The 15,000-nt window shown below is 44.6% G+C and overlaps 1 protein-coding gene across 1 annotated transcript in view; it reads right to left on the reverse strand.

Annotated features, from left to right (window-relative positions):
- Positions 1–10,704, reverse strand: part of tmprss6 (transmembrane serine protease 6) — a gene marked incomplete at both ends in the record, with an annotated part of 21,096 nt that extends 10,392 nt beyond the window's left edge. The window contains 13 exons of the mRNA XM_080844023.1: positions 474–586; positions 1,062–1,198; positions 2,228–2,432; positions 3,085–3,126; positions 3,319–3,506; positions 5,363–5,430; positions 6,214–6,356; positions 7,225–7,301; positions 8,862–9,562; positions 9,879–9,963; positions 10,117–10,213; positions 10,374–10,548; positions 10,645–10,704. Of these exons, the coding sequence (XP_080700149.1) occupies positions 474–586; positions 1,062–1,198; positions 2,228–2,432; positions 3,085–3,126; positions 3,319–3,506; positions 5,363–5,430; positions 6,214–6,356; positions 7,225–7,301; positions 8,862–9,562; positions 9,879–9,963; positions 10,117–10,213; positions 10,374–10,548; positions 10,645–10,704 (2,091 nt within the window). The remainder of the gene's footprint in view (positions 1–473; positions 587–1,061; positions 1,199–2,227; positions 2,433–3,084; positions 3,127–3,318; positions 3,507–5,362; positions 5,431–6,213; positions 6,357–7,224; positions 7,302–8,861; positions 9,563–9,878; positions 9,964–10,116; positions 10,214–10,373; positions 10,549–10,644) is intronic.
- Positions 10,705–15,000: the final 4,296 nt, after the last annotated feature.

Here is a 15,000-nt window from a genome sequence, read left to right on the forward strand (position 1 = left end):
GACAGACAGACAGACAGACAGACGGACAGACAGACTGACAGACAGACAGATACACACACAGTCAACCAGAAAGACAGACAGACAGATACACAAACAGTCAACCATACCGACGGACAGACAGACAGACCGGCTGACATGATAAAAGAAGACTCTGACATACAGAGGTGTTCAGTCTTAGATAGAAAATGACAGACAGACAGACAGACAGATCAGACAGACAGACAGAGAGATCAGACAGACAGACAGACAGACAGATCAGACAGACAGACAGAGAGATCAGACAGACAGACAGACAGACAGAGAGATCAGATAAACAGACACTCTGACGGTAATAGAAAGAGGAACATAAACACGTTGTCAACAGCCACATATAAACACAAGTAAATACAAGTGATGTTTAAAAAGAGGAACAGTGATGACATAAAGGGCTTTTGAGTTTTCCAAGAAAAAAGATGGCAGAGACTGGCCCTCACTGTGAAATGCCAGGTGCAGTTGGTGTTGGGAGGGTAGTAGCTGGGGTAGAAGGGCGTGCGCAGGACGCCTTGGACTCCTCTCACAGGCAGCAGGTCAATGGCAGAGGAGCAGACTGAGAGAGGGGGGGAGAGGGAGAGGAAAAGGGAGAGGGAGAGGGAGAGGGGGAGGGAGAGGGGGAGGGAGGGGGAGAGAGAGGGAGAGGGGAGAGGGGAGGGGGAGGGGGCGGGGGAGGGACAAAGATAACCACAGAAGTGTTTTCAAAAGTGGTATCAGGAGGTGTCAGTTTCAGTTGCAGTTGGAAACACCCCAACACCAGTCCATTACCACTGCTGGCATAACATGTTTTGCCAGCCTGATGACTTCTGTGTTTGCTTGTTTATTTACTGCGTAGCGACCCTTCGCCAACAGTCCACCGACCTTCAGAAAACCCTCTGCGGAGTCTTGTTACATGTAAGTTAATTACACATTCATATCCACAAGGGATACAACTAAGTGTAAAGTCAGTATATAAGTCAGTGTAAAGTCAGTATATGATGTGCATAAAGCCAACTCCTATAACATCTGTAAATGGCAGAGCAGTGGCTCACCCGCTGGGCTCCAGGCCTGGGCGGCCAGAGAGAAGGGGTCTTTGTAGTTATAGAGACCCTGCTTCCACACCACCGTCATCCACTGGCCCGAGGACAGCAGCTTCACCACGGGTTCATGGCGACTGCACTCATACAGCCTGTGCAGAGGGAGGCACGAGTGTGTGTGTGTGTGTGTGTGTGTGAGTGAGTGAGTGTGTGTGTGTGTGTGTGTGTGTGTGTGTGTGTGTGTGTGTGTGTGTGTGTGTGTGTGTGTGTGTGTGAGTGTGTGTGTGTGTGTGTGTGTGTGTGTGTGTGTGTGTGTGTGTGTGTGTGAGTGAGTGTGTGAGTGCGTGCATGCGTGTTTGTGTGTGTGTGTGTGTGTGTTTGCGTGTGTGAGTGTGTGAGTGTGTGAGTGTGTGAGTGCGTGTGTGTGTGTGTGCGTGTGTGTGTGCGTGCATGTGTGTGTTTGCGTGTGCGTGTGTGTTTGCGTGTGCGTGTGTGTGTGTGTGTTTGCATGTATGTGTGTGTGTGTGTGGAGGTGGGGGGTTATGCAGAAAGATGGAGTGCGGTGGAAAAGAGGAAGGCAGAAAATGAGGTTGGCGAAAACAGGAAATGAAAGTATACCGGGAGTGGGAGTCGAGAAGGGAAGGAGAGCGGGTATGTAAAAGAGGGAAAAGGACAGAGAAAGAGAAAGATGTTTAAAGTCGTCACATGACATTTCTACATTTCTGTTGGACTTTTAAGTAACAACACTTGTTTCATTCATTTGAGACTTTGACACAGAATCCCAGCCATCAGAAGCACCATCTGTCGTGTGTACAGTGGTGCTGATGCTACTATATGACGAGTTCTCCAGAATAAGATCTGGCAGAATTCACTCATATCTGTCCACTCATAGTAGTGCACTTAATTTGTCATAGCAACACACACGACATCTCATAGCAAACCCTACGCAATCTGGAATCCTCTCAGAGTGTTTGTCTTGTCTCTACACCTGAGATACTCTCGAAGGATTTGCACCCAGCTCTTCGCTACCAGTTGATCAAACATGTTGTTTTATGTAATATGTTGAGCCTTTGGAGGTTAATTGGCTGTACTTGTGCTGTAAATGCTGTGTGGGTACCCGTGGCCCTATGCTGATGGGGCCCTTGTGTGTAAGAGTGGCCCTTTCTGGTGCCTGGACTCACGAAGTGATGAGGTGCGAGTCGGAGGGGATGTGTGTGTCGTAGATGGCCAGGCGGTCACGGCACTCGGGCAGCAGCCAGTTGACCTGCAGCTCCAGCTGGGAGCCCAGGGGAGCCTGGAGGTGCCAGAGGCAGGACGAGCGCTCCGTGTCAGGGCCCCGCAACGCCACGGGGCCCCCAGGGGACACGGCCTGGTACCTGTAACAGTCTGAGGGAGGAAGAGGGAGAGATGAGAGGGAAAGAAGGAGAGAGAGAGAGAGAAAAAGAGAGACAGAGAGAGGGGATGGAGAAGGAGAGGGAGAAGGACGGGGAGGGAGAGAGAGGGAAATAAGCAGAGAGAGAGGGGAGGGGAGGGGAGGGGGATGGAGAGGGAGAAGGAGGGAGAGAGAGACAGGGAGAGACAGAAGGAGAGGGAGAGAAGGGTTATGTGAGGGAGGGTGAGGGAGTAAAAAGGCAAGACAGAATAGAGAATATGGAGAAGGGGCAAAAACAGTAAGAGGTTGAGATGGAGAGAGAAAGAACGGGCAGAAAATGTGGGATTTAGGTCATGAGATGGACAGAGAAAATGTGGAGGGGTGAGAGGACGAGTGGAGTGATAGAAAGACAGGGGAGATGTAATGAAAGAGAGAGGAGATGAGACAGAGAGTGAGGGATATAAATAGAACAGAGAGATAATGGCACTAAAGGAATGAATGGTGTCATGGTAACAAACTCCATGACTTCCTCCTTTGAAATGTAACACATCTCAAATAGACAATAATCCTTCCAATGACATGTCCTTGTGGAAATCCATTTCAACACAATGACAAGAAAGTGGTAGAAAATGAACACAATAAACTGAATGAATCAAAATAACATACCAAAGGAAGCTTTCAAAAGATCGACCACTTTAGGGTCAGCTTCTGCAGGACAAAATAAATGTGACACAAATCAAAAAATGACATAATCAACAGAAAAACAGCAGACAAAAAATGTCTAATAAAACTACAAACATAAGTGTAACAAAAATGTAATCACAAACAACAAAGGAAGGGCTGAAGGAAGGTCGTCTCTGGTCTCTCATCTCTCACTGGCGTATGAACCTCCTCTCTCACCTGTGATGGAGAAGGAGGGTAGGTCGAGCAGGTAGCCGCCGTAGCCGGCCGTGTCCTCCGCCCCTCGGCTGCTGTAGCCGGCCAGGTGGAGCTGAAGCCGGCGGCTCACCCGCTCTAGGGTCACACCGTCAGCGTGGCTCTCTGGGACGGACAGCACCAGCCAGAAGTGAGCCACCACGCTGCCCTCCCTGTGGCACCAGTGGATGGTCAGTCATTGGTCATTTCTCTCTCTTTCTCTCTCTCTCTCACACACTCGCATGTGTGTGTGCATGCGTGCATGTGTTTGTGTGTGTGTGTGAGCTCATGCAAGCTTGCATGTGTGTGTGTGTGCATGCATGTTTGCCAGTGGCGGACCTACCATTGAGGCGAACTAGGCAACTGCCTTAGGCCCCCACCCAGCAGAAGGCCCCCGATAAATTGCCCACCCAGGCACCGATGGGCCGATGGGATGGCCCAAGTCTATAACCAACCGGCCCTCCCGCAGATATCTTCGGTCGCGACAGTTTTCCTTGCTTCACCAAATACATTATATACCTCTAATGATGTCCAAGAGGAATCACTGTCTGCTATTTATACTACTCCTAGTGACCTGTATTCACACTCATGGTTACTATTTTCTTTACTAATCTAATCTCCTCCGTCAGTCTTACTATGTTTATTTGTTATTAAATGTCAATCACTCTAGCCTAATACTTGCGTGTCTCGCTCGTAGACACCTTTAACACCCCTACACACACACACACACATAATCACACACCCAGCATGCAACACTACCATTACCACTGATGTTTACACCCCATCGTATGTTCTGTTCTGTTCATTTCTACAATAAAGTTCAAACCAGTGGCGGCGGACCTTAAGGGCGATTGTGGCGACGAACTGCTTTCAGGAAAAGGAGATTTTTTTTTCTCTGTCGGCGTACTAATTAAGATAAATTGACAACAAAACAATTAGGACTTCCTACACCAAATGTATCGATTCAACAGGTTTCTACAAAGGGTGGAATCCTACATCCAAGAATTGGAACGAAAGAAAACAATGGCTAGCACGCTGTGAAGTGGCTAACGCGGTCTGTATTTCTTTATTTGTAGGCTACCACTGTCACTTTTCATAGGTTGTACAGTGTGAATGTTCGCTTTTTGCCCTAACACTGAGTTATTTTCTTTGTGAAGACTTATTTAGCTTTTGTAAGCCAATACTTTCGAGATCAGTCAATAAATATAGTTGGTTTTGACTTATATGTTGCCCCCTTCTTTACGTTGTTACTGGACATATTTTATGTGTCCTGTAAAGCTATGTTGCATCATACAACATTTGAGACATGTGGATAATGAAAAAGTGGGATAATTTAATGTGGAGCCAAATCATGTTTGCTTATGAAGGCTCCTGAATGCAACTTTCTTCCATATAACTAGCTACTGTAGCTATGTAGGTAGAGGGGAAATATTTTGATTGTGTGCTGCCATCTACTATACAAAAAGGTATTGCTGTATGAGTTAATCAGCGTACAAAAAAAATGATATTGCTTAATGTAGGTCGCCCTAATCATTATCAAAAAAATTGTGTACTCTTTCTCTGCTGACATTTATTCCTAAAGGCTCTGTAGTTATACATATAGGCCTAACCATCTGATACTAGCCCAGAGTTAAGCATATTCACCTAGCAAACTATACCTACATTGGAGTGTTACAAAAGCCAGTATCATTTTATTCCATGTGTCCATCCAGGCAAATTTGTGGATCCAAATGTTATTAAAAAACATATATAATGTTATATCTTTGTAATCATCAAAAATTATGTTAAGTGTATGGGTATTTTGCATACGGACGGATGAAGAGGGCCCCTGGCTATGTTCGCCTTAGGCCCCCAAATGACTAGGTCCGCCACTGATGTTTGCATGTGTGTGTGTGTGCTCACATGCATGCTTGCATACGTTTGTGTGTGTGTGTGTGTGTGTGTGTGTGTGTCTGTATCTGTCTGTGTGTGTGTATGCATGCGTGTGTGATTTGGGAGAGAGGGTGACTCAATGTGAAATTGAACTTACCCAAAAGCAAAGACAGTGGTGGAGTTAAAGTAACGTGAAATATCAGTAGCCTTCACTAGCCTCTTCACCTGAGAGAGAGAGAGAGAGATAGAGAGAGAAAGAGAGATATCAGTAGCCCTCAATAGCCTTTTAATCTGAGAGAGAGAGAGAGAAAAAGAGATATCAGTAGCCTTCACTAGCCTTAACCTGAGAGAGACAGAGAGAGAGAGAGAAACAGAGGCACACAGAGATGCAGTCTACTGGAACATCCCTGCCCATCATTTCATAATGGCGACGCGAGCTATTAGGTTTGTCTTTAAAAAAACTGAGCCCCAAGGCAAATGAAAACAAATGCACCAGGATGTGTGTCTCAAGGATGTGTGACTGAGGGATGTGGAGTCCTGCGACCACCATGCTAACATGACACAGCCTCCAGCTATTTGCCATCAAACAGTCTTGCACGTGTGTTTGGATAAAGCATCTGTTAACTGAATAAATGGTAGCGTACGTTTCCTGTTACGTATAAGCCACACGTCTCTCACGTGCAGTGTCTAGTCCTGCTGTAGTCCTTACACATCATCACACAACACAGGCGGTGAGTTAATATGGCCATCAAAACACAGAGCACTGCATGCATTCAGAAGTAAAGTCTGAAGCAAATATGAACTATATGCTCGATGCCAACTACCTGCGGACATGTCACAGCCTCTGCTACAGCCCCGGGCTACAGCTTCACGCTGCTCACACATGCTGTGGTAAATGCTGGGAGCTCTTTACTTGGCAGCTAAGGTTAACAGGCCACACAGCGGTTGGAGTTGTGAAAGCGGCCTCAAGGGGAGGTGTGAGGGCTGTGCCCCTGCGTGGTTTCTCACCATGGCCTGCACAGCCTTGGCTTCCGCCTGAAACTCCCTGGTGCCGTGAGAGGAGAGGGCGCCGGAGAAGTTCCTGTTGAGGATGCGGACGTGAGCCGTGTACTGCTGCTCCACGCGAGGCTCCAGCACCCACACACGGTACTCTGAGAGAGAGAGAGAGACAGAGCGAGAGAGAGAGTGAGAGAGAGAGAGAGAGAGAGAGAGGAAGGGAAAGGAGAGGAAAATGGAGGGACATTGGCTCTAGACATTCTCTGAATGTTCGATAATGAGTGTGGGATCTGTGCAACATGGAGGCCGGTGGGGAGGGGGGTGGGGGGTGCGAGTAATGAAATGTATTTGATCCTCATTAGTGCTACTCTAAGTGTCAAAAAGAATTAGCTTATTAACGTCAGAGCCCATAGCAGAAGACTGTATGAGACCAACAGGCATTCTATGGGAATTCTATGGGCATTCTCGAAGGGGACATGCAGGCCCTTATCACAAGCTGTTTTTCTGCATGGAGAGTGGTGGGAGTGAAAGTCAGCCGGCTAGACTTGATGTTGAGCAGATGCTCTAATCAAATAACATCAGTAACAAAGCAAATCCTACCTTCATTAAAGAGCCCAATGACATTTCAATTAGAGCATTCTGCTTTGCCAACAGTACTTGAAGTGGCTTCAAGGATTACTCGTTTATCTGGGAAGATTATTTGCTTTTTCCGTGATTGTGTTTACGAGTGGTTACGAGTATGTGTATGCATCTGTTTACTAGTGTGTGTGTGTGTGTGTGTGTGTGTGTGTGTGTGTGTGTGTGTGTGTGTGTGTGTGTGTGTGTGTGTGTGTGTGTGTGTGTGTGTCCATTTGTGTCACTGCAATGGCTGATTACAACAAACAGATCATCAAACAAACGTCAACAATCCTATGATGGCAATACCACAATGGTCAATAATGGCATCAGTCGAAACCTAAGGTAAATGCACATTCTGTATAAAAAAATTAAGGCTCATATTTTCCCTGTGGGACTTTTTTTTACCTAGAAAGTACCAGGCACACGAAGCAGCTCCAGCAAGCAGCAGGAGGAAGATGAGGAAGATTACTGCTATCACCCATCTGGGAATTCTTTTCTTATTCGGAGAAAGAGTCAGGGTATCTTGGTTTGGACTAACCTGGAAAGATTTTGAGACAAAATGCTACTAAGTTGCTACCAAGCAACTGATGATTCTTACTCTGTGTTACAATGCTTTTTTTAAATCGATAATTGAATAGAGAGGGCTACCAAATGATTGTGACCATTGCATTCATGCCCACCACAAAACAGATAGTCACTTAACAAATTAACATGAGAAATTAACATGAGACACTGTTTTCTGAAAAAGGTTACATGAGGGAAGTGGTCTTTTGAGTGAAAATGATATCAACAGACACCTGACTGAAGTATTAAGATGTTTTTTTTTTCGGGCAAGGAAGGTGAAGTGTGAAGAACAAGCACAGAATGAAATCTTACAAAAACTACTAAATCTACATACGTGAATGTTTTCGGTTGGATTGGCGTGCGAGCCGTTCGATGGTGCCGTCCTTGAGCCATTGCTGGGTTCCATAACTTTTCAAAACACCTTTCGTGGAGATGACATCTCTCTACAAATTAAAGTCCTTTATTGTCCCGTCATAAATAAATTAACGTTTACTGTGACAATCGTTGGAAATCCACAAGCCGTTGACATGTTCTACGCCTGAAATGACCGCTTAACCAGGGGGGAAAAGTTGGCTTTATTTGAAGAACCAAAGGTCGTTTTGAATCAATGATTCCAGCTCCAAAACTGCCTGCAGTGAAGTACTGATAATTCAACTATTAATTCACTGCGATTGTACCAATGTGAAATAATTTTGACATTATTGAAATAGCATCCTTTTTCTGTCTGTTGCTTTTGGATTCAACCACAAGCATGGGCTGCTTCCGTCCTTTAGGGACATACCAGGTGATGGAGGTAACAACAACCAACGCCTAGCAACAGCATGCGTACCTATGCCAGCATCCGTTTCACACACAGCCAAGCATTTATTACAGACATTTAAACAACAATTTACGTTATTAAAGAGTGAAAAATATGACGAATGAAAACAATTTTAAAAAAAGCCACAGAGACAGAGAGAGTTTTGGGTGTCCATGTCAGCAGTTCGCCGGGTGAAGGGAATATAGTTATCTCCGACATTAAGTAGGAACAATTACCCCAGCGAGAAGGTTTATATCACCGTCGTGGAGGTGCTCATTCCCTGCCATCTAGTGGCAAAAAGAAAGGAGAGACCATTGTTTGGCAACATGAAATCAAACGTTTTATTAACATAAGCAAGCATTCAATAAAAAGTCTACATTCAGTCCGTCGGAGAACACAATCATATTACCTCTACCCCCACATACATACATGGATTCAAATATATATATATATATATATATATATATATATATATATATATATATATAAAAAAAAAATCCCACTTCTCTTTGAAAGCATATACTGGCTGTCATTTACAAATGTCTTCTGTTATGCCTTATGAACACCTTCACAAGGCTAGCTGTGTTGAAAGTGCTAGGTCTATACAGCCTTTGAAGCAACCAGGATTTATGTTTGCAATGGCATGTAATCGTCACTAGAAGGCTGTAGCTCCCCGTACAGCCTGGCAAGAATGTCCTCCTTGTGAAACCATCCCGTGGGGGTACTACAGAGGTCTGGAGCGACCGTCCCCGGTGAGGGCATAGCACAGGACTGAGTGGGTAAAAGAGAGAAGGAAGTCATGGGTAAAAACAACTCAGTCTTAAGGGGCATCTTTGAAGATCTGGGTGCCTTTGGGATGCTGAAAGTGCCACCGGAGCGGGCCAAGGGGGTTGTCTCGTCAGGCTCATGACGGTTCTGCTGCTCTCCTGCCTCCAGCGACTCCTCGTGGCTCTCCTCCTCTATGCTCCCCCCAGAGAACCCAGAGTCAGGGCTTTGTGCCCCGGCCCTCAGCCTCGCTAGGTCCTCATAGGAGGAGCACATCTGGATGGGCCTCTGATCCATGATGGTCCTGCTGCTGCTGCTGCTGCTACTGCTGCTGGTGACACCTGAGCTGCTGTTCCCCTGGCTCGTGTCCGCATCTTTCTCCATCCTGGAGCCCTGGTCACTCTTCATGTCATTATAAGGGGAAAACTCCGAACAGGGCTCCAGGTTGGCCAAGGGAGGGGGAGGGTGCTTGATGTTGTCCTGAGGCCCGTAGAAGTATTGAATGTTGTTGAAGCTGCTGGACATCTGGACTTTGAGGACCTCCACGGAAGAGAACCTCTCTGATTGCAGCTCTACGCTCAAGGTCTCCAGTGTCCAGAAGGGGCCAAGCCAGGCCTGTAGAGAGTGAGAGAGAAGCGCTTGAATCTCATTTCATTCACCTCAAGCTAAAGAGACAACCCTGCTGACCAAGGCAGACGAGATGTCGTCGGACACAGTAAACAAACATTGGCAATTTGCGATGCACTCGTAAGGAAGCTTAAGAGGACATCTGAGATCCAACATGCTGAATCTCTAAGCAATTTCAATCTAGGCCTCTAGAATTCTATACACCTTGATTTACCTCAGATCTCCAGTAGTTTAGTATAGTTATAGTTAGCGCTAGTTATATTTAGCACTGAGTGACATAAGTGATAGCACACCCAGAACTCACTTTAAAGTTTCCTTTATGGACAGAGTCAAGACCGTCAAAGAACTTTGAGGGATCAGGTATTAGTGAAGACTTCTTCATTTGAGCACTGAAAACAGAGACCAAGACAACAAAATGATTTAAGATTGGGCAAAGAGAAGTGTTACAACCCCGAAAACAGATCCTGAATCAGATTTTCCTATCTTTCCAATTCAGCCATCCGACTCCAAAGACTCGCCGCTGCCCCCGGTGGTTTACTCACCCCATGAACATGATCACGAGCAGGAAGACAAGCACAGCCGCAGCACCAATCACAGCCCACCAGACCAACCACGTCTCCACCGCTGCTGGATCATTGTCTAAAAAGACAGGAGAAATGATCCACTCACTTACATTCACACCCAATGAGATCAGCCTTCTCTCTCTGTCATCTGCCATCATGCAGATGGAAGTCTGGGGGTGCCACTTTGTACTGCGTTGTGGTTATAGTGTCTGTGTGATTTGTGGTCACTGAACTACCTGGAGATTCCCCCATTCCTGAGTCCCAGGATGCAACAGGGCTCCAGTCGCTCCACTCTCCATGCTTGTACCATTTAGGCCTGACTCGCACCCTGGCCCGGTACCGCTGGCCTTTCTCCAGCTCGTTCAGCTGTATGCTGGTGCCATTGCAGCAGATATGAATGGCCTCCACCTCCTGAAAACAGTAAAGGAGCATTTCAGTGACTCTTCCAGAGGCTAGTTTGCGATTCATTTGAATTTCAACTCTCCTTATTTCATCTCAGTTCCTCACCTCCCATGTCTGTGTATTGGTTCTGTACTGAAGTTCGAAGTCATAACCTCGGCGGACCATTAGTGAATATTCTCCAGGCTTCCAGGAGATGGTGGCATTCTCAATGGTGGGTTCCTCTGGAGGGGGCAGTTTCACCGCTAAAACAGTAGCTGCATGTTACTGGCATTGATGAGGCTGATTAGTATGAATGGGATTTGGCAGCAATGTTGTGGCTGTTGTTGTCGTTTTTCTGAGAATCATTACATGACATTTGTTGAGTAGATATATATTTATATATATATACATAAACAGTATAACTTGAGTACATGCTTACTGCTATTGGCTGGGTCGTAGCCTGGTAGATGTGCCACAGGCTTTGTGTAGTTTTCACAGGTTGTGGTCAGATCAAATGTGTGAAAGTTAGGTATAGCAGTGAAAAACGACTGTAAAGGACAGAAAGTATGTTGAATTTGTGCATGCAAGCAAAGACACACACACACACACACACGCGTTTTCTTTATTTTATAAATTAATTTCATAAACTTACAATATATGTGTGTATGTATAGGACACACCCCCGAATGTTACCATCCAGCTTTATCAGGTCGCATTTGTAAGGAGGGAGGGATCTATGCCGATTGACACACACACACACACACACACACCACACACACACACACACACACACACACACACACACACACACACACACACACACACACACACACACACACACCCCACACACACACACACACACACACACACACACACACACACACACAAACATACAACAAATTATCATTATTTAATGCTGTGTTCATGTACTGTATGTGTGGGCAAACAGATGATACTGGGCATGTATAGGCGGCTTTGTTCTGTGTACCTGCGAACCCAAGTGGCGGTGAGAGTACATTTGCTTTGGGGCTCTACGAGCCGCTTGGTCTCCTGCTGCATACCATCCCACCTACAGGTGATGTTTTTAAACATATCACTGTAGCATTCAAGACCTGAAGAAACTAAAGAAAAGGTCAAATGTTGAAAATCAGACATTCAGCCTTTCAACATTATTTGTCACTTCAGTTACCGTTGACCATGACATCATGCAGAATTGACTGATAACTATTCTTCTCATAACCTCCTCTATTGAAAGGCAGAATCACCTTGTTGGGCATGGCCTGAATACAGAGATGCCATCAGTAGGAGGAAAAACAGGAGTAACCCCATGCCGTCCACCACGTCTCATTCTATAAGATAGGCAAAGACCTGAAAAAAAAAAAGAAAGTGGTATGGTTACATTTTCCATGTCTACCATTACAGTATGAGAAGTAAATAATACCCAACATATTTAAAATATATATCACCGCTTTGACCAAGTTTATGAATTCAGACACATATATGCCGACTGATTGATGTAAAGATAGCAGTTGGTTGGTTGGGACAGGGCTTGCAGCCAGCTCCCCCTCACTTTATCTTTTGAAATATAATTTGCCATTCAGTGTGGGAGTGATACCTGCTTTGAACATGAAATGACTAAGTGAGACTATAAGACAAAACAAGCTGAACAAAAGAATAAGTGAAGAGCCGGTTGGGCTTGGGGCTGTGGGTTATGGACACCCACTAAGGTGAAACCGACACTGGGTGAGATAACAGAAGCGAGATTAACAGAAAAACCAAACCGTAAACAGAAAAACACTACTACATCTCTTTCACCTGCCGTATTTTTCTCAGTCAAGTACAAGTTATGTCGATCGCAGTGGAATTTCTTATGATTGGAATTCTAGTATTCAAGGTATTATTGGTGCTCTAATCTCATTTGTGTCCAGATCTTACAGTTTTTAACTATGATACTAAAATGCTTCAAACTAATAGAAAGTGTAAACTAATAGTAGTGTAGTGCCACAGATTCTCAGTAGGATTCTGATCAGGGTGTTGACTGGGCTATTCTAGAATGTTCACTTTACTATTTTTGAGCCACTCCAGGGTTGCTTTAGCTTTGTGTTGGCTAACCTGTAGACAGACTTTAACAGGTTTTCTTGTGATATTTTGCATTCGTTGTCTCTTGCTTAACATCAGTTTTCTTATGCCATAAAATGCAGATTTAAATTAAAATGCTAATTTTGTCAAAGTGTCGCACCAGCATTGATTGTGTTTCATCACAGTACAGTCATAGCATTTAGTTTAGAGATAAAAAAAAACACACATTTAAAGGTACAGTTACACTTTAAGTGTAACATCTGAAATTTTACCACTTAAATTTTACTCATAAGTTCACTCAAGTATTAGTCTTGGACATTTGTTTTGAAGGCCAAGTCATTTCTGACCAGAGTCATGACAAATGTAACAATGTAAAATTATTCCAAACACTTTTTTATGAATCTGACTATAATTTTTTGTATCCATTCAGTGAGTAGGGTGAAGAATGTGATGAATCCTCATGAGTTTAAGATGAAAGAAAAGAATGACGGAAGATTGGTCATTATTGAATGGAACACAACATGAGTTCAACCAATCATAAATACCTAGTGATGATCAAATCTGTTGTACTTTTGTATCATTTCAACTCAAAAACAGGAGGTTTGAATACCTATGCAAGAAGTATATTTATTTTTTTGCAATGTATTTATGTTTAATGTTAGCAGACAAATAACTAACATTGAAAGTACTTATGCTACAGCATAAATGCTCGCAATTAAAATACTGATTGGGAAAATATGTGTAAGTATTGGTTTTAATTGTGAAAACTAGAAAAAGACTTTCAGGGGAGTTGAATACTTTTGCAAGCCGCTGTATTAACTTTCTATACTGTGTTTGTATGCAGCAATTTAGGTTCTGATCAGATTTCGAAAATGTAGGATATTGTACCATTGACATTTAGTTGAGGGGCAAGAACACCGCTGTGAATTTACATCTTATTATGAATCATTGAGCAATTATTCATACTACAGTTTCATTCTGATTCATTAAAGTCGGGGTCACACAGACATTCTTGGCTTCGACAATGGAATGTTAGGCAGAAATTTAATTTGAAATATGTTTTAATGGACTCACACGCTCTGTCTCTGTCTCTGTCTCTCTCACTCTCTCTCTCTCTCTCTCTCTCTGTACCACACTGACCAGATCATACGTAAACTTCTGTTTAATCTGCACTCAAAGTAAAAACAAAGCGTTTGAAAATGTTTCGCAATCACTTTGAAACTTTGAGAGCAACATTGCATCTTCAATATCATCAAGTATGGCAATTTGGGTGCCCCTGGAGCCTCATGCCCATAGCCCATGGCCATGGCATTTCTCCTGGTAGCTTAAGGAGTAATGCACCTGCTTGCCTGGTGCACAAGCATAGACTTGACTGCAGGCAAAAACAATGCATTGGCCATGTGCACTGAATGGCATAACTGAAGCTTACAAGCAATGACTTATGACTGCGGTTTTGTTGTATTGTTTTAGCAGATAAACATCAGCATCACCAGAGTAACTTCTTTCATTCATAAAATGAGGTGCATGCCAAAGCTGGAATGACCTCTTAAAGGTCAAATACCCTCATCTCATTCACAGAGTTGGATAGTCTACCATTTGAAACTACACAGTCCTTTCACAAAAACCACAGAGTAAATTCTCATATACAGCAATGGATAGCCAGTTACCTTAATAAGCCCCGCTCGCCTCTCTCTTCCTCCCTCCTGCTTCTGTCTGTGTGTCTGTCTGTCTGTCTGTCTGTCTTGTGCTACTTTCCAGTCACTAGGTCCTGATGCTGTCTGCCTGTTGCCCTGTTCGTTCGTGTGATGCCAAGATGAGTGCTGTCCACCACATGTGGCATGCAGAAGCCAACACAGCAAGAAAAACCAGAGTGTAGGAGAAAACACCTCCCTCTTCCTCCTAACGCCCCCAACCCTCTCCCTCCCACTGCCCCCCCCCCCCCCCTCTATCCCTGTCTGTATATGGAGCAGATTGATGTGCTTAAGATACAGATAATGCCACAGACAAGGACTTGCGTTATGCATGTTTATCCTCATTGGCTATACAAGTACTGCGCTACGCAATTCAGTGAACCTAAAACAACAAGTGATGTTGAGACCTTAATGAATGTGAAATGCAAATGTACGCGTTGAGTCAAAGCGTCTGTCTGTGGTTTTGAGCGCTTAACTGAACGCTCCCTCGCTATAGTGAATGAAAGGTGTGCGCCGATGAAGGGTTAACACTGCTCAACGCGCACTAATCTTTTTAAAGGTCAGTGTGGTTTGGAGGGGAAACGGGAGAGCTTTCAGGTGCACAGTTTCAGCATGCTCTTGTTTTGACCAGATGTGCGTGATGGAAAGTTAGATTGAGGTTTTGGGTGGGGGTGGGGGGGGGGGGGGGGGGGGGGGTGGGGGGGGGGGGTGG

Source organism: Sprattus sprattus (genome assembly GCF_963457725.1).
Source record: "Sprattus sprattus genome assembly, chromosome: 1".
Classification (NCBI taxonomy): domain Eukaryota; kingdom Metazoa; phylum Chordata; class Actinopteri; order Clupeiformes; family Clupeidae; genus Sprattus; species Sprattus sprattus.